Source organism: Oratosquilla oratoria, chromosome 7, assembly GCF_046742065.1.
Source record: "Oratosquilla oratoria isolate Oo_2021 chromosome 7, ASM4674206v1, whole genome shotgun sequence".
Classification (NCBI taxonomy): domain Eukaryota; kingdom Metazoa; phylum Arthropoda; class Malacostraca; order Stomatopoda; family Squillidae; genus Oratosquilla; species Oratosquilla oratoria.
This window is the reverse complement of record NC_134783.1, coordinates 42,892,350-42,911,891: the sequence shown is the minus strand read 5'-3', so window position 1 is coordinate 42,911,891 and position 19,542 is coordinate 42,892,350. Positions and strand designations below refer to the sequence as shown.

Sequence of the window (19,542 nt, the reverse complement as noted above, 5' to 3'; positions counted from 1 at the left end):
ACGCTTTTGTACGATTATGTAACATTTTTCTTCGTTTTTTGTTGTTGCTGCAGACCCGAATAGCGTGAGCGCGCGGCAGCTGATGGAAGCTGTCCGACACATCTTCACACGCCTGGTCGAGGCTTCCCGCCACGCTGAGCCGGCGGCTCGCCTTTGCATCGCCATCGTGCAGGTAAGTCGTGGCTTCTGGTGGGTAGGGGGGCGGGGGGAGCTTCCTCTCCTCTTCTGCAGGGTTTAGATAAACCACCCATTCTTCCATACATACCCGGTGCTCCTTTTTCTCTACCGAGTGGACAGCGTATTTGGATTTTATTTTTACAGCGGAATTCAAATTAACCCCTTATTACTTCACCGAAAAGTAATTCTAAAATTTTGATCTCATGAATTCACGGGCCAAGAGTGACCAGGTCTCTTCTTCGACGTCCTCTGTCGCTGTAACCCATTCCTTGACCCCCTTCCTCCTCCTCCTCCTGCAGAAGGAGAAGGGCGAGACGTTCCTGGAGACGCTGCTCAACACCTGCCAGGAGTACTTCCGGGAGAGGGACCGCCTTCTGCGTAACAACCCTCCCGCGCCTTACCCGGGTTTCGTGCCCGCCCATCCTCGATGGATCGCTTACATGACCTTCCTCAATGAGATGTACACGCAGGTAAGAGAAGACTCTTCTGGTGGCTGGACTGAAGGGATCATTTTTTCTTCATCTTGTTTGTTTATTTTATTTATTTTTTTTATTCCACAAGGAAATAAGATGAAAGGGGGAAATGGTTGATGGGTGGGGTTGGGTGGCTAACTCTTTTGTAATGGGGGAAGAAGCCTCTTGGTATAAAGATGGATTTTCTCCCCTTGGAGGATAGTATTTACCTTCTCCCTTTTCACCATCATTATTATTATATTAATATCCGATCTGACTTAATCTCACTTCTACTTTAACTTGTTTGCCATGCAAAGGACACCTGTAACACGTAGCTTTTCCCAACCTTGTAGGTTCTAGATAACAACCTAGTTTATGTCGACGTAATGAAGTCACAAAATGTCGACGTAATGACATCACAAAATGTCGACGTAATGACGTCACGAACTTCTTGTTTTCAGCTCAAACGGCGTCACGTGCAGCTGATGACCAGGCGCATGCGCAACTCCGAGACGGCCCCAGGTCTGCTCCTGCTGACTCTGCTGGCGCAGTGCTGTCAGGTGTGCCTCAGGGAACCCGCAGTCAACAGCCTCGCCGAGGTAAGTCAGTGAACAACCCACATAGCAAAAATTTTAGGCGTTTTGTAAAATTCTCTTGGGATTATGTTTATTTTTTTTATTTTTTGTAACATCTTTAGGTGTTTTGTAAAATTTTCTTGGCGTTTTGTAAAACATTTTGGGCCTTTTGGACAATGTCTAAGACGCTTTCTAAAGGTTTGCAAAACTTTTTGGACGTTCTGCAAAATTTTCTGGTCGTTTTGGAAAACTGTCTAGTCGCTTTGCAAAACTTTCTAAACGATCTTAAAACAACTTTCTAGGTGTTTTACAGAACTTGATAGACGTTTTGCAAAACTTTTTAGATTTTTTTTCACAAATTTTCCAGACGTTTTGTAAACCTTCCTGGACATCTTGCAAACATTTCAATACGTTTTGCAAAACGTTTTGCATGGATAACACTGGGCTTTGGTCAGCTCGAAATCTGCATTCAGGATATATGTTAAGAAATCATAAATCATAATCCATGCTCCCATAAGGACAGAGAGTGATTATAAAAATGTAAAATAAATAATTGAGAAGCAAGTACAAGCCATATACCCTCGTAAACTCCCCCACTTCTCCCATCCTTCCCCAAGAACTTTCTGATCATGTCTTTCCCCTGCAGACGGAGTGCCTGTTCTTCGTGCTGACGGGCGTGGGCAAGGACATCGAGGTGGAGCTCCCCCAGCAGATGGGGCGCGTCATGACGGCGGCCAGGGACGCCTTCCTGACCAGCGTCCGGGTCGCAGCTGTCCGGAAGACCCTGCTGCAGCTCATCGAGCTCCACGCTGCGCGCTGGCAGCTGCCCGCCCCAGCTGTGATGTACTATTACCCTGGTTCAGGAGGCAAATAGTAGAGATTCAGGGTTCGTAGGACCCTTCCCGAAGAAGGACGAGGGGGAGGGGGGGGGCGTTCCTGCCGTGCCGCCACGGGACCTACACCTCCCCCCCTCTCCCCCGCCCCGGCGCCCCCTCCTCCTTCGTCCTCCGCCGCCCCCCTTCCTCGCTTTGCCCTGGAGTCCAAGGCTCGAGGTTGAAGGGTGACTCTCATCACCATTTGCATGGGACGGGATCGATCTTTCTCCCTCTCGCTCGTCATCGATCGATCGACCTTTTGACGATTCTTCGACACTTCGATTGGCTACCTACAGAGACCTGGTAGCCAAGAACATGGCAGTGACCGGGATCAGGCCGTGTTAGTTCTAACACGCCTCTTTCGTCATTACCGTCGCTACAGGTTCTTCCCCCCTACACCCATCTCCGGAAGGGGGAAGAACGACGGTGTCGCCATGTTACTGTAAGTTCCTGCCCCCCCGAGGGAGGAACTCGCCGAATTCTGGCACTCCCGCGTGGCACTCCTCCCGACGGAGGGAGAGCCACGTGGCACCCCCCCTTCCCCCGAGGGGTCACGTGATGGTGCCGGAGTTCGAGGCCAATTGTCGCACATCCCGCAGGACTTTGCACTCGTTCAAGTTCGCCTTCTGCCCTGCAGGATCTCCCTTTATCCAGCAGAAGCTGTCCAGAACCTTCCAACTGCCAAGGAAGAAAATAAAAAAATGAAGAAGAATAAAAAACTAAAAAAAAAAAAAACTCAAGACTAAAAGGAATTGTCTTTCAACGGTTCACTCTCGACTTTGGTGACTGTACTCGAGGGATTGCATATTTCTCTTATTTATTTCTGTAAACTTAGTTAGACATTTCTGTCAACGTTATCAAAGTCGTCTGTTCATGAACGGACTTTTCCTCCAGTGACAGCAACGGATGCCTTAAATGACGCCCACACACGCCCACATAGGTCTTCCACAGCCTGTGTCGCGTAAGCTGATGGGTCCTTGAGACTCGAAGAAGCTTTCAAGGGCCACCTCAGCCTCACTCCTCCTCAACCTCCTCTTGCTCCTCTCATCTCCTCCCCCTCACTCCTGTTCTGGAGGCGAGGGGGTGTGGTAGTTTGCCAATAGCAACTCATACATAAGGATCTTTTTTTATACTTCAAAGTCGATCGACTTTTTTCGGAAACTTGAGGATGAGGTGTTTCGTAGTGACTACAACGCGTAGTAAAGTGCCAGCGAGGCTTTAACCCAATTTTTTTTTTCTCTTAAATGTTATGATGGCAAAAATGTGGTCCGTCCCATATGCAAGGGGAACCGCAGCATCTGTGATTTTTTTCGATAAATGAACCCGAGGGAAGCGGACGAGGTCGCAGTGGCCACAGTGGCCACAGTGGCTACAGTGGGCCTCAGGCCACTCGGGACATTAAGGCCATAAAAATTGCCCCCTCCCCCCCTCCCCCTCCCCTGTCACACCGCTGTAAATAGCACCTTCACTTCCGAGGCACTGTAGGAGGAATTGATAGGTACTTACCACCTCCTCTCCTCCTCCTCCTCCTCCTCCTCCTCCTCCTCCTCCTCAGCCTCCTCCTCCTCCTCCTCTTCCTCCTCCCCTCCTCCTTCTCCTCCTCCGTCCCTCCCAGAGACCAAGAATGTGTAGGTCAAGTCCTTCGATGCCTCATTCTTTTTGTGTGTGCTTACGGCGTACGGAATTCTATTTTTCTAGACTCTTGTCTGTGTTTACTATTTCGAGAAGAGGAACCAGTTTTTTGAAGGTTTCCGAGCCGATGTAGTGTCAGTCTCTATCAGAATCCTCCAGACTCTCTTCCCTCACCCCTCCTCCCTCTTCCATCTCTTCCTCCCGTGCCTCCTCCTCCTCCTTCCCCCTTCCCCAAGCCCCTTTCATGTTATGTTTAGTGAAGAGTTTGGTTGTAGATGACCTCCTTCCGTGATGCTTCGCCATGGAAGGAGGTACAGAAGAAAAAAATGAAATATATACACTGAGGACAGACCCTGTCGTGGTCTTTGTTGACGTCCAGCAGTCGGTCTGTCGGTCAGTGGGTCTTGTAACAGAAGGTTTTTGCCTTCCGAAGGCCGGCACTTCGTGTATAGTATACCAGTTCAGCCGATTCGCGAAGAAGAGGTGTTTTTTCCGTAATCTTTTTTGTACGTTTTACATACACAACTACACACTAATGCCCATTTCCAAAAAAAAAATAAAATAAAAGATAGTAAGTGGAAGACTTCCCTTGATTAGCGTGGACGTCGGGACCTTGGGATAGTTAAGTCTCAGCCAAGACCCAAAAGAGGTCTTGTTCTCGGCGTACTGTGCCCGAGAGACCTTGTGGGTGGGTCTTGGCGCATTATGCTTAGGGTCTTACATAAGCAGGGTTTCTCCACTGCGTCGTGCAGAGGGTCTTCGCGTGTTGGGAACAAGGCTCTCGACAGTAGGACCCGACGCAGCAGCCATGCAGTGTTCCTCACAGGTTCCTTAAAACGGGTTTCACGTGTGAGACATTGGGTCTCAGCCTCTCGTAAGCTAGGCTCTCGCTGGTGGGTGTCTGCGTGTTGGACGGGGGCCCTGCCGTTGTAGGATCTTGTAATCGGGTCCCGGAAATTGGGGGTCCTCCTCGGGTGCTTTCAGAGCTCCTCGAAGTTCGGACGTGTTCTTCGTAGGCCCTGAAACGTGGTCCCCGGTGGCCCTGCACAAGGGGTCTTAACGTGTTGAATGAGAGACCCATTAAAAAGGGGTTTCGTTGCGATGGGAAGCAGCATTACATAATGGGTTTCTTGCATGTTATGCACAAGATCCTGTGGTGTAGGATGCATGCTTGGCTCCTTATGTGCAGGGCCTTGCACGAGGAGCCTCGATGGAGCTCCAGAGCGGTCAGCTCGATGTCATTGTACGTGTGAGTGACGACAAAAGAAGCCCCTTCAGGGATGTTGATGTAATATGCAGTGTACAGGACCTTTATGATGGGGCCCGAGAGTGGTAGCTCCCTTATTAAAGAGTCGGGTTCCTATCACTGCAAACTTAGAGGGTTAGCAATGTGGTCTAAGTACGCCAAGGCAATGGACCGTTTAAATAACCTTGTGACGTCATGCCACGTCATTGCCACGTCACACTTGTACCGGGAACCGATAGACAGCACCCGAGGATGACCCTCCTCCACCGTGTAGTTTTCGATGTGGCGTTTGTTTTTGTGGTGATAACGGTAATAATGGTGATGAAAGTAATATTTGTATTGGTAATGGCTTTAACAATCTAGTCCCAGAATGCTTTATCGGCATGACGTATTTATTCAAAGGATTATATTTCTAGGAACAAATCAAACTTAAGTTTAAGTCACCCCCCCTTCCCCCCATCCCCCTTCTCCCCTTAACCGATCCATCCAACTCCGCCCCCCTCCCTTTCCATCCAACCTGCCATGCCCAATCTTTCGTGCTATTGTTTGTACGTGTGCTCTCTAGAGATCAGGAAAACTTCATCCAGTTTGGGGCAATAAGGTCTTCGAGACTTGCTGGTGTGTGAACTTGATGTATGGTAACAACAAGCATAACGATAACTCTCGTAATTCGTCATGGACCAAGAAAGACAATGTCCTCTTGTTTATTTTCGTTACTATGGCTACCATTTGTCGACAACTTTTATATTCTACGTGAATTAGAACACATTTTTTTAACAGAAGCACATTCTAGCAAAGCGTCAAAGATCTTATTTCCTAGACTCAGAAGCTCCAGGTTCTCTAGTCAGCAACCACATTTTGGTTCGAAACTCGGCAGTGTACTCCTTAGGACAATCAGGAACTTGTTTTTTCATATTTTTTGAATCACATTAACACACGGGAACCACTTCGGTTTGGAGCATTTTATCTCACTTTGGTTGACATGTACAGGCCTATAGACAGGTACCAGGTACCATATAGAAGTCGAGGGCCAATCCCTCCCTCCTTCTCCTTGATGATGTAAAGGCAGATGGACTGGAGGGTCGGCTCTCGCTTCCCTAAGTCCAGTGATTCCCAACATTTTTTTTCTCTATTATCTCCTTTTCCAGCCAACCACATTCTCATTTGTAGACCCCAGCAGCGACAACAACAAAAGATCGAGCGAGGAGAAATCTATTTCTGCGACAAATGTATATTTAAACATGTGTCACAATCCCTTATCCTGCTTTAGCTGCACGTTTATGGAAACAGGATACATTCATTTCAGCGCACTTTAAGGTTTCTGATTTTGTTTAAAAATTATTAGATTCCTTATGAACCCCTTGGAATTCTCTTATGGACCATGAAAAGCTTCTGGTTGGGAATCGCTGCCCTTGTCTTCACCTTGTCTTCCTCACGTCTCGCAGATTCTTCCCATCGCCTGTCTTCCCTTTCGAGTATGATAGATTTTTTTTTCTTAAGATAATCTGTCCTCTTTGTATAAAAAATATAAAAAAGAGCCCCAATAACTTTTTTATAAGCGCAAGTCGTATGTGCGACTCCACATCGGCGAGTCTTGATCATGTTACATATTGAACGACAATAAACGTCGAGAATTAGTAAAAAGTGTTTGAGTTTCAACCTTTCTCAGAGTGCCACACATCAACACAACAAGTTCTCTGTGCTTACTGTGATGACAATTGTGACTTATTTTGGGATGTGGTCCTATCTATTATTTCCATATTCAATGCAATATGTAGAATGACAAAGGAAATTATTCAGGTTATGAAAAATAAACAAACGAAGAAATACTGCAACAAATAGGAACACAGAGGTAAATAATAGCAATTATCAGGAAAAGACAGTTACATTTTGTAGGACATGTCATGAGAAAACAACAATTAGAACATACGTGCCTCACGGAAAAAATAGAAGGTAAGAGGAAGACCACGCAGAAAATATGAAGACGGGTCAAGGGCATCTGTAGGGGGAGAAATAACAAATGCCATTCTTGTTAAGAAGAGCCATGTGCAGACAGGAATGGAGCTCCATGTTGGCCAACGTCCTAGTCGATACGGCACCCCGGTATGAGGTATGGGAAAATATACAACAAAACACGTGACCTACTATTGGTGGATCTACAAGATGGGTGTTAGAAAGAATCATCTTCCCCATCAACTCTTTTCAATATCTACCGGTACACTTGACACTAGAAATGACATTTAGGATTTCCCTTCCTGCCTCAATCATTCATCCTAAAGCCCCCACTCACACATTCAACATTCTAGTCAAAAGTTGTGAATTTGAAAACCTGGAAGACGACTTCGCTTACAGCATTCTAGACTTCCCTAAGTCTACAGTTCAACAGTGTGCCCAATATTCATGTAGGTTTAACTTCTCTTAGTTCGTTATTGATCTTCTCAATATATGACGCAAGAGCAATTTGACATTTCTAGATTCGAAAAATATAAAATTGTCACTCAAGTCGTTTCTACTCAAACGAACGAACTCATTTGAGTCACGTATGTGTGAAGGGGCTTAATTCACACACGAATACACACACACACACACACACACACATACACAAACATTCACACACACAAACACACACACACACACACACACACACACACACACACACACACACACACACACACACACACACACACACACACACACACACACACACACACACACACACACACACACACACACACACACACACACACACACACACACACACACATACATACACACACACACAAATATACACACACACACGACTCGGTGGCGCGGTTGGTACAGTCCCCGACTATCACTACGGTGGTCCGGGTTCGAATCCTGCCCAGGGCTGAAATAATTTCAGTATCGCTGCGCTTTGAGTCGTTACTCCAACTCTCGTGGGCGGGGAGTTGGGTGTGTATGTGTGCGTGTAAGGTCACAGCATTACCCATAGACCGGTCATACGAGCTCTGAGCTCTCCTACGGGATGTAAATAGCTGTCGATCACGAGTCCAGCACGTGATCTATAGACCAAGGTGAATGCACACACACACACACACACACACACACACACACACACATACACACACGACTTGACGGTGCAGTTGCAGCGTTCGCAGCCGCCACTACGGCGGTCCGAGTTTCAATACCGCCAATGGCTGAAGTAATTTCGGTATCGCTGCGCTGTGGGTCGTTACTCCAACTCGTGGGCGGGGAGTTGTGTGTGTGTGTGTGCGTGTAAGGTCACAGCATTACCTATAGGTCGGTCATATATGGGCTCTGAGGTCTCTTCCGGGAGGATAATACCTGTCGATCACGAGTCCAACACGCGATATCCAAGACCATGCTGAATCACACACACACACACACACACACACACACACACACACACACACACACACACACACACACACACACACACACACACACACACACACAACACTGACTACATTGACATCCCCAAATTAAATTGAGTAATTTGGCTTTAAGGAAACTACTACATATTGCAGCACTATATTGAAAGATGTCACAAATGTAAACAGAAATCTTGCTGACGCGCGTTCGAATGGTAAAGAAAAAAGATTGTAGTAACATGTAATGATAAATTCATGCAACCTTCAGTGAAAGCATTAATGATATATATATATATATATATATATATATATATATATATATATATATATATATATATATATATATATATATGAAACATAGCCATAGAGAATATGATTATTATAAACTAACTTTCAACAGATAATTCAGGTGAAAGATATTATGAGTGACAAATTTTGTTTCGGTAATATTTGGCATGTCATTCAGGCGAATCTCTCAAGTAAATAAACAACTATATAAAATGCCTCTTTACAAGAAATAAGTTTGAAACTATATGTAATTTAGTTAGAAAAATATATAGATTTCTTATCACACGCAAGAAAATGGGGTGTCACTGAGGAATTTACATTAGTATAATTGGTGCAGTGACTGCCTTAGCTCTGCAAATGGAACGATATGTTCTGTAAATATCAAAACTGTCCTTAACTGTTGAACATTTTCTGCTGTGAATTAAGCTTATCCCACATCTGGAAATCAAACGTGAAAGAATTAGGATGTGGCAGTTAAATATCAAAACTCAATTTCTATTATCCTTGATGTATCAACAAAACAACCAAGACATCAACATTTGTACCGGCCATGCCTACAAGAAAGGTACTTTGCAACAAGCATGTGAAGTGCAGAATATTAGTTTTCTTCTTCATGAACTTTGTGGAAGAAAAGTACGTAAGTGTTTTTTGGGTAAGTTTAATTTTGTTGATTACTGATTTCTTGAGTTCTTAGGTAAAGATTGGCCCAGGACTGATCATCCAATTTGTAGGATAGGTTATCACGATATCGAGATTGCACTACAATCCAAAACCTTACATATTTATTACAGAAGAATGCATGTAAAATATGTATATACCATGGGTTTATGTTCAAATCTATCTGGTTATTTGTGAAACTAAATCGTGTCCTACATGAAGAAGAATATCAATATGAAACAACTGTGTATGTTTGTAATCCCAAGCAAAAGGACATAATTTGACGTCAACTTAAATGTTTATCTGTATACTAATGTTTGCATCTAGCCTCTATATCTATAACTACTGTTTGTTAGGTTGTATACGTTAGTAAATAGAGAACTATTTCAGCCACCACTGAAAATCATCCCTTCTTCGGGTATTTGGGGAAGGAAAGTACATTCTCTCTTTTATAAGCAGCCATAACAGAAAACTATATTTTTAGAATAAAATTAAGGGGTAACTATGAGAAAAGAAATCTTATTCGAGTGAACCGGGTTTTGCTTTAGGACAATACTCAGGGTCCTCACATGGGGGAGGGCAGTGGGAGGGAACATATGCCCTGAGGTGGCACATAGAGGTGGGCAGCAGTTCTAATCTGGACATGCCGCCCACAAGGCTGACAAAATAATTATGATAAAATAAAGGTCAAAGAAGCCCTGAATATTTTACTGTAATATACGAATTTTGCGTTAGAATCAACAGAATATGAAATATTTTTTCCCTTATACTTTGTGCAATAGGGACATTAAATATAATTTTATTTATTTATTAATTTTTGTTATTTCGGAAGCCAATAGCTAAAACAGGCTGTAAGGGAGGGTGGAGATGGGAACTTTGATCATGAGCGGCATGGCACTTAGGCAAGTAAGAGCTCTAAAACTACTCACACAATATATCGATGTTGAAATGGATTTCGAGTGTTCACTAAAAAAAAGTTATATTTTTTCAATAAATCTATGAAAAATTTCTACTATACAACGTACATGCAATAATTCAACGAGTTAGGTACCCTGAGCAATTTATGTTACGTTTGTTAATAATATAATTTAACTCGTACGCCATGTCCCTGTTGACAAAGTCTCCATACGATATTAAGACCGGCTTTGCACAGAAGTGAAGTGGACTGTACATGACAAAATTCCTAAGGAATTCTTTCCCAAAATGTGCTCTACCCGCCTCGGCTACGGACTGAGTCCACTATTGATGGGTGCACCAGTGAACAAAAGTGAATAATTTCCATTAACCATTGTATTGATTTCTATATACAATAAAAAATAAACTTTGTCAAGTGTCAATCCGGTCTCTCAATGCCTAACCCTCCCTACGGTAAAACGGGGACACCCGTGTCTCCATCTCAGAGTACACTCACGTAAAGGTATTTCGCACTTATTACGCCGCACACGCTGTCATCAAGCGGTTGACCAGCGAAATGCCAGAGGAATCCGAGGCCATAAAGAAGAAGCGGCAACGCCACTTTTGGAAATGGGTGACAGATCAGAAAAAAAATTCCAAAAGCCGTCCTGCATTCCAACAGACGATACCTTTACCAGCTAAGGACCGAACATAGTCAAACCTTCCCCTTTCTATATGCTAAAGTCAAATCTTTCACGACCAAAGAGTCGGTAAGAGAGTTTAATCGAAAAGTCCTTAAATTTAACAGCACTCTACGGGAATTAAAAGACTTTAAATATTGTGATGAAATGTTTGACGAATTAGAGATTTTTGACGCGGATATCACGGACGTGGCTTCCGACAATTTTATGAAACACTACTTTGCCGGATACTCAAATTTTGTGAAGAACGGTGCTAAATCTGACCACAGAAACTATCAGATGCACTATCTCGATATGTCATAAAAAGCGTTTGTACGCTCTGAACGAGTGAACAAGTATTGATCTCCAAGAAAGATTTAGAGGAATTGTTAGACTTAAGGTTTAAGGAAAATTTTCAAGTGTTGGAAAAGAAACAAGAAGAAATTAAGAAGAAACAAGAAGAAATGAAGAAGGGGCAAGAAGAAGTGAAGAAGAGGCAAGACATCATCATCAAGGTGGTCAAGAGATGGAGCGACGATGATGACAGTGATGGTTCGGAAGGCGAAACTGGAAGGACTCCATCACGTAAAAGACCTAAAATGTCCAAAGATGTTGTTATTACTGATTACTGATGTTGAATAAAAACCTATATGGATTTTTCTCTTTTATTAACCAAACCATACATCAAAAAAACGTGGGCGTAGCCCTCGCAGCGCCGCAGGCCAAGCACCCATGGCAAAGCCATGGCTGGCGAAGCCAGGTGCTTGTATTATTTTGAAAAACAAAATTGTCCCTTTGAATCCATGGCCCGGTCTTTGTGTACAAGACGAATTCAATTAAAACCTTTTCGAATTTCTTTTCGGTAAATTACTAGAATAATAAGATTGTCTGTATTCTTAAATCCAGAACGATCTGGAGCCTCGAATACTAGTAACAGATGTCTACCGTAGTTCTTGCGAGAACACAGCCGTTGTGCCCAGACGAGATTCCGTGGCTGGTAACTGGCAGTATGCAGGGTTTCTGTTGGAAATTCCCCCTTTTTCACAGTGTACAACTTTTCTGTCGGTAGTGTCCTTGAGGTTCTGACAGTTTCAACCGAGTGCTATGGAGAGGAGAAAGTAAAAATAAAGCATTTCCTATCTTATATAAGAATAGATCATATATGTACAAGTACATGTGTGTGTGTGTGTGTGTGTGTATGTGTGTGTGTGTGTGTGTGTGTGTGTGTGTGTGTGTGTGTGTGTGTGTGTGTGTGTGTGATTCACCATGGTCTTGGATCACGTGCTGGAGCCGTGATCGACAGTTATTTCCTTCCCGGAACAGAGCACATATATGACCGATCTATGGGTAATGCTGTGACCTTACACTCACAGACACCCCCGACTCCCCGCCCACGAGAGTTGGAGTAACGAATCGCAGCGCAGCGATACTAAAATTATTTCAGCCCTGGGCGGTATTCGAACCCGGACCGCCGTAGTGGTAGCCGGGAACTCTACCACTGCGCCAGTGTGTGTGTGTGTGTGTGTGTGTGTGTGTGTGTGTGTGTGTGTGTGTGTGTGTGTGTGTGTGTGTGTGTGTGTGTGTGTGTGTGTGTGTGTGTGTGTGTGTGTGTGTGTTCTGATATTATCCTTGATTAGTTTGATAATGATAGGACGTTCGGAGGCAGCCCATGTGCGAAATTATTCAGAAATTAGAAACTTGGACCAAGACGTCTTCCATTCTTCCACCACCAAATACTTGTCTCAATGTATCAAGTTTTATGCACGTAACAATGTATGACATAAAGACGAGGGAGTTAGAATGGAGTATTTGGTCAAGTGCCATGGAGTACAGATCTTTTCTCTTTTTATAACTTTATTTTTTTTCAAGATTATTTCGTCTCTTTCTTTGTTTCATTCCTCCTTGCACCTCATTGTCTTCTCCCTCTCCTTCCTCCGCGTTGATCTGTTTTCTCTCTCCTTGTTCCATTTGTTTCTTAATCTGTTCTCTTTTGCCTTCTCCTCCTCCCCACTTTTCTCCCTAGCCTTCTTAATCTCTCCATCCCTCCTGGCCCTTTCCTCCTCTTCTCCCTTGTCCTCTTCCTCCTCCTCCTCTTCTTCTTCCTCCACATTCTTCCTCCCATTTGGTATCCCAAGATATTACACCAACATTATCGTCTTCCTCCCATTTGGTATCCCAAGATATTACACCAACATTATTGTTTTCCATATTAGTTTCGACTTCTCTTTCCCCCCTCCCCCCATAGTCACGCTCTGCAATGCTTCTCCTGTCGTCTGTCCCCCAGAATCTCTCATCCCTTCCCCCCTTCCCCTCCCCTCCCATCCCCTTCCCGGTGCCCGGATTCAGACCTGGTGGCGTTGCCCCAGTGCCAGCCTCGCCCGTGTCGACGAGTGCCGTGTTCTCTTGTGTGTTCTCTTGTGTTCTCGGCCAGGGATAACACGTTGACCACGACGAGGGAGGACGCAGAGAGAGAGTGGTGTGTGTTCATAGGCCTTGTGCTACTTACCCTGGTCTTTGTGGATGGCAGTTGGTGTAACTTCTGCCTGGCCTCGCTGGCGTATATATAGCGAAGAAGGGCCATTGTGTGTTTTGCCAATGTGGCCCAGGCCAACTCTTCTCTTCTGACTGTCTTTGTTTCAGAGTTGCACTGTGTCTACGTGTGTGTGTGTATGTGTGTGTGTTAGTGTGTGTTTGTGTGCGTGTGCATGTGTGTGTATATGTGTGTGCATGTGTGTTTGTATGTTGTGTGTGTGTGTGTGTGTGTGTGTGTGTGTGTGTGTGTGTGTGTGTGTGTGTGTGTGTGTGTTTGTTTGTTGTGTGTGTGTGTGTGTGTGTGTGTGTGTGTGTGTGTGTGTGTGTGTGTGTGTGTGTGTGTGTGTGTGTGTGTGTGTGTGTGTGTGTGTGTGTGCGTATGTATGTATGTGTGTGTGTGTGTGTGTGTTGTGTGTGTGTGTGTGTGTGTGTGTGTGTGTGTGTGTGTGTGTGTGTGTGTGTGTGTGTGTGTGTGTGTGTGTGTGTGTGTGTGTGTGTGTGTGTGTGTGTGTGTGTGTGTGTGTAATTCACCATGGTCTTGGATCACGTGTTGGACTCGTGATCGACAGCTATTTCCCTCCCGGAAGAGAGCTCAGAGCTCATATATGACCGATCTGTGGGTAATGCTGTGACCTTACACGCACACACACCCCGAACGCCCCGCCCACGAGAGTTAGAGTAACGACTTGCAGCGCAGCAATACTGAAATTATTTCAGCCCTGCCGTAGTGGCAGCCGGGAACTCTACCATTGCGCCAGTATATGTGTGTGTGTGTGTGTGTGTGTGTGTGTGTGTGTGTGTGTGTGTGTGTGTGTGTACGTGTGAATGCTTGTATGCCCTCGCGTGTGTGTTTGTATTCATACATTCACTTCATTGTTGTATACCGGAAAGGAGCAACGATCCTATGGTCCTGTCATTCACTCTCCAATTATCATACCAAGCTTGAAAGTCATGTATGTGTGTGTGTGTGTGTGCTTAAGTGTGTGTGTGTGTGTGTGTTTGTATGTGTATTTGTGTGTGTGTGTGTGTGTGTGTTTGTGTGTGTATTTGTGTGTGTGCGCGCGAGTGTGTGTGTGTGTGTGTGTGTGTGTGTGTGTGTGTGTGTGTGTGTGTGTGTGTGTGTGTGTGTGTGTGTGTGTGTGTGTGTGTGTGTGTGTGTGTGTGAGTGTGTTTTTTGGTGTTTGTGTTGTTGGGGCATCTGTGCTTGTATATATTTTTCTTATCATTTTCCCTTTTCATTTTATCAATGGCGCTGTTTAACTGTATTACTATTTATCTGTTATCAGTAAATTGATCGAAATCCCACAATATCTTCCTTGATCTTTATCTCCTTACTTCTCAATCTTCATTTTCTTCTCACATAAGCTCTCATCCGGGAGGGTACTAGTCCATCACGTGATCCATGACCACGGTGAATCACACATATATACACGCGCGCGCGCTCGAATTCACATCCGGGAAGGTAACGGCTGCCAATCACGAGGCGAGCACGTGGTCCAAGGCCGTGGCTCTATCATGCTTCAGTACCGAGATCGCTTCGTGCTTACTGATATTTTAAGCAGTTACTGTCCCCCTTGGGTTAAGGGATTTGGAGTGGCAGGTGTAATGTCACAACATTATGCGTTGACCGGATCTAACGAGTTCAAAGTTCGCGCAGTGGTAGCGTTTGCAACCGCTGCTGCAGAGGTCCGAGTTCGAGTCCCGCCTAAGGCTTAATTTCAATATCGTTGCGCTGCGAGTCATTCTTCCAACTCTCTTGGGCGGGGAGTTGTGTGTGTGTGTGTGTGTGTGCGTGTAAGGTCACAGCATTACCCATAGATCAGTCACACATGAGCTCTGAGCTCTCATTCGGGAGGGTAGTATTTGTCGATCACGAGTCCCAACACGTGATCCAAGACCATGGTGAGTCACACACACACGCACACGCACGATGGCGAATGAGCACTAGAATTGATTTAGAAACGTAACAATGGTAGCGAATCTATTTTTGAATCACATCTACTGCATATTTACTCGTCGCCAATCTCTCATAGAAATTTACGAACTCGTCATAGAAAACGAACAAGTTTAACCCCTGACTTTATATTTGTTCCTCTGGGTCGGTCCTTATCATTTTTCAAAGTTGATTAATCTTAGTATTTGCGTCTCTCCACATTTTATGATTTATGACTTTGTATAGATTAATCACTGACAGGTGCAAACGGATATTGTTGATAGAAGAAGTAATAAGTATATTAAAAATATTTATAGTATCATCTCTAGTACTTTTCATTTTCTTTGTCCACAAAATTCCATCCAGATCTCTGAAAACGCTACAAGAAAAAATGAAAAAGCTTCATCCCTATTTGCAAAATAATTCGAATAATTCAGAGTCACTCTACGCTGCAAGTTAGTTTCCAAAAAACTGAATAAAACAGTCTGTGATTGCTCGGATGAAAATGATACAAAATTGGTAATCCAACGCTCCCCGCCTCCCTTTAAAAAAAGGGAGTCTCTTTATAGCTTTTCTTCTGAATTTGGGGGCGAACTCGGGCACCTAGTGGGGTCTCGGTCGATGGGGCTCGCTTCTCAAGGACTGACTTACCTCCACCCCCCTTCCCCCCTCAGCTGAATAAGTTCGTTTGACGTCCTTGGACAGAATGATATATGTGACAAGTGTCCTCGTTTTTGGAGGCGTCATGTCATTTGCATGGCCTGATGGTACGAGGAAGGAAGGAAGGAAGGTCTTTTGGGGTCCGTTTGGTATATCCAACCATTCGATTCTTCTTCTTCTTTGTCTCCTCCTTCTTTTTCTTCTTCATGTTTTTGTTGTTGTTGTTGTTCTTCTTCTCCATCTTCTTCTTCTTCAAATGTATGGGGCTCAGCTAATAAAACCCAGATTGAAAGAGTACAAAAATTACAAAACTTTGCTGCTAGAGTTGCTGTAGGGGGAATAGGTAAATACGACCACGTCTCACCCGCGATTAAACGTTTGAATTGGCTCAAAATAGAAAATAAGTGTTCATTTGATATATGTATGTTTATATTTAAAATATTAAAAAAGAGATTCCCCGAATGGTTGTATAGAAATATCTTCGACATCAGTATAACAAGAGATAGGCCATCAAGGCAAAGACAGAATCTCTATGTTCATCGGGTTAATACTGAAATAGGCACAAGAATGATACCTGTAAGAGGGCCTAAGACATGAAATAAACTCCCTATCGCTATTAGAGACATAACATCAATAAATGTGTTCAAAGATAGGTTGCGTAAATATTTTCTAGATAATCAAATGTAAGTCAGCAAACATTTGTTAGCGTATAATATGCACTAGTAACACAAGGTTTTTAAGCATATTCGATTTTGTAACATTTTTTTTTTTTTTTTTTTTTTACCTTCATGTTCTTGCGTTGATAAGCACTGCTAATACAAGTTTTTAAGCTTATATCATTTTGTACTATTATAAAGTCTTTAGTTTTACCTTCATGTTTTATGTGTACAAAAACATGTATCACTATGTAATGCTCTTGTGAATATTGTAAATAATGTAAAGAATACCCAATGAAAATTGGAATAAAGGAATTATTATTATTATCTTCCTCTTTTTCTCCGTCTTCTTCATCTTCTCTTTCTTCTTCTTCTTCTTCTTCTTCTTCTTCTTCTTCTTCTTCTTCTTCTTCTTCTTCTTCTTCTTCTTCTTCTTCTTCTTCTTCTTCTTCTTCATGTTTTTGTTGTTGTTGTTGTTGTTCTTCTCCATCTTCTTCTTCTTCTTCTTCTTCTTCTTCTTCTTCTTCTTCTTCTTCTTCTTCTTCTTCTTCTTCTTCTTCTTCTCTTTCTTCTTCTTCTTCTTCTTCTCCTCTCTCTCTTCTTCTCCTTCTTCTTCTTCTCTTTCTTCTTCTTCTTCTTCTTCTTCTTCTTCTTCTTCTTCTTCTTCTTCTTCTTCTTCTTCTTCTTCTTCTTCTTCTCCTTCTTTTTCTTCTTCTTCTTCTTCTCCTTCTTCCTCTTCTTCTCTTTTCACGGACGAACCGCCAAATGAAGAACTACATTCTTGTCTGTGTTAGAAGTTCTGTTAGAACTGTTAGAGAATGGAAAACCGTCGACATATTCCCCACAGTGGACCCGCCCACCAGTCATCGGTGTGATTCATTTCTAGATCCGATAAGAAACGGAATCTAGTACGATGAGACTGCCACAGTATTTAGTTCTGAGTAAGGTAGTTTCTGTTTATACATTAAGCGGGACCCACGTGACCAATTTGTTTATTCATTTACTTTATTTCTCATTTCTTATTTATTTACACATTTATTCATTTATATATTTATTTATTGATACATCTATTTATTTTTACACATTATAATGACTCTGTACTATTTGTCCTCTCTGCATGACTTCCACATTGTATCTCCATTGTCAGTAGTACTGTTTAATGCGGATTATTGTACAACATTACTGACCGTATAGGAATGTTTTTTTTAACTAGCAGGGTAGCAAATAATAGCCAAAGAAATGATTACTGAAAAATGAAATGATGGGAGCGTGGAAACTATATAGGCTATTGAAAAAAAGAAAAAAAAAATGCGAACGAAATTCGAACCATCGAAGGACGTAAAGTAAATATCACATTATGCAGAGGTTCAGGGAATTGGTCGTTTGCTCATTTGTTACCTGTATGTGTCAAAAATAATTTAAGAATATATTTATTGAATAGTGTAGCACTCAGGGATATCAGATCAATTGTGGTTGATGGATTGGTTCGACATTATGTTAAGAACTCCTTTGGTCAGGACTGGGAAGGTGTCTATCGAAAAGACTTTGGTTTTTGGTAGTTGGGGAGCCATTGCTCAAGTGGATACCCTCCCTAAAGCCTCATTGTTGTCACGGGGCTAGTTTATTAGCCAATGGTGCTAACGAATTGTAAACAATCGCTCTATGCCCAATGTCAACGGAGAGTTGGTCAGCTTGTCTCCGAATTATCTTAGGGTCAGCACTTACCTGCCGTTAGGTAAGTAAACCTGCAACTAGCGGTTACTAAACTAGCCCCTGTCATTGAGGCTTAACCTCTGCATCATACACAGGATTCGAACCCGCTCACTTGACCTCCATGGTGGCTGCCTACCGGGGCAGTACAACTAGCAAAACCTAGAGCCTTAGACAAACGTTTGAAGTGGATGGTTTGAAGAAAACTCGTATTGTGAATGAAGCCTTTGAAGTGTGCTGTAAAATACTTAAATCAGACGTGTGTGGACCATTCCCAGTGATGTGGCTAGTGGACAGGTCTTTAATGTGTGAAGAATTTCTATCCAAAATTAGTTTCTTCCCCTTGGAATATCGTATACAGTACTTATCGTAAACTTGTTTTACCCCAGCCATAGCAAATAGGTCAAACATATACAAGACCAGTAATACATGGTAAAAGACACAGAGAATTCTTCTATTGTTTTACCAGGAACAAAAACAGATAGATAAGGAAGTAGACAACACTAAGAAGGCACACAGAGAAAGAGAACAAAGACACAACGAAAACGACGAGCCGAAAGAAGAAGACCCAAGTGGAGCGTTGTCTTCCTCCAAGATGCAGGCGGAGCAGTACAACAGCGGGCAGGCGCAGGTGAGTTGGGAGTCGACACCAGGACAGTGCACGTGACGAGGGAAGGAGGGAGGGAAAAGGGAGTGAGGGAGGGAGGGGGAAGGGCACTGATCGGCTGGGCGTGCCACGTGGGGAGGGGTGCTATGTAAAGATGGCGGCACTCTAGGCTAGCATGCTACTTGCTTTTGCTACTTGCTTTTGCTACTTCGTTTGAGTAGAAACGACTTCGGTTATAATATTCTAGACTTCTGTAAGAACATCTCAACAATGTGTCTAACATTCGTATTCTAGGTTTAGCCTCTCTTATCTCGTCATTCAGCCTCTCACTATATGACGCAAGAGTAGTCCGACATTTGGAAATTTAAAAAAAAATAGTAACTGAAGTCGTTTCTCCTCAACCGAAATAGCAAAAGCAAATAGCATGCTAGCGATCAATGCCTAGTGTGCCGCTACCTCAAACAGGTCATCTGTGTTATTTCAAGCAGTGGTGATATTTATGTTACTTATTTGTTTGTTTATCTAGCTGTATTTACCTAATCTATTCATTATCAATTGTCGATTTATTTATTGGTTATTTGTAATAACAGCATT

The 19,542-nt window shown here is 43.3% G+C and overlaps 2 protein-coding genes across 15 annotated transcripts in view; both read left to right on the top strand.

The window, feature by feature from the left end:
• Positions 1-6,601, top strand: part of LOC143027117 (uncharacterized) — a 249,394-nt gene extending 242,793 nt beyond the window's left edge. For all 11 annotated transcript variants that reach the window (XM_076188133.1, XM_076188141.1, XM_076188137.1 and 8 more), the window contains 4 exons: positions 54-172; positions 477-647; positions 1,091-1,228; positions 1,851-6,601. In XM_076188133.1, the coding sequence (XP_076044248.1) occupies positions 54-172; positions 477-647; positions 1,091-1,228; positions 1,851-2,078 (656 nt within the window). In that variant the 3' untranslated portion in view covers positions 2,079-6,601. The remainder of the gene's footprint in view (positions 1-53; positions 173-476; positions 648-1,090; positions 1,229-1,850) is intronic.
• Positions 6,602-13,180: 6,579 nt separating this feature from the next.
• The window catches only part of mxt (Eukaryotic translation initiation factor mextil), a 119,729-nt gene continuing 113,367 nt past the window's right edge, over positions 13,181-19,542 (top strand). For 2 of the 4 annotated variants that reach the window (XM_076188129.1, XM_076188126.1), the window contains exons 1-2: positions 13,195-13,326; positions 18,731-18,972. In XM_076188129.1, the coding sequence (XP_076044244.1) occupies positions 18,937-18,972 (36 nt within the window). In that variant the 5' untranslated portion in view covers positions 13,195-13,326; positions 18,731-18,936. Of the gene's footprint in view, positions 13,327-18,730; positions 18,973-19,542 lie in introns of all 4 variants that reach the window. The other 2 variants (XM_076188127.1, XR_012966570.1) reach the window with 2 other exon arrangements.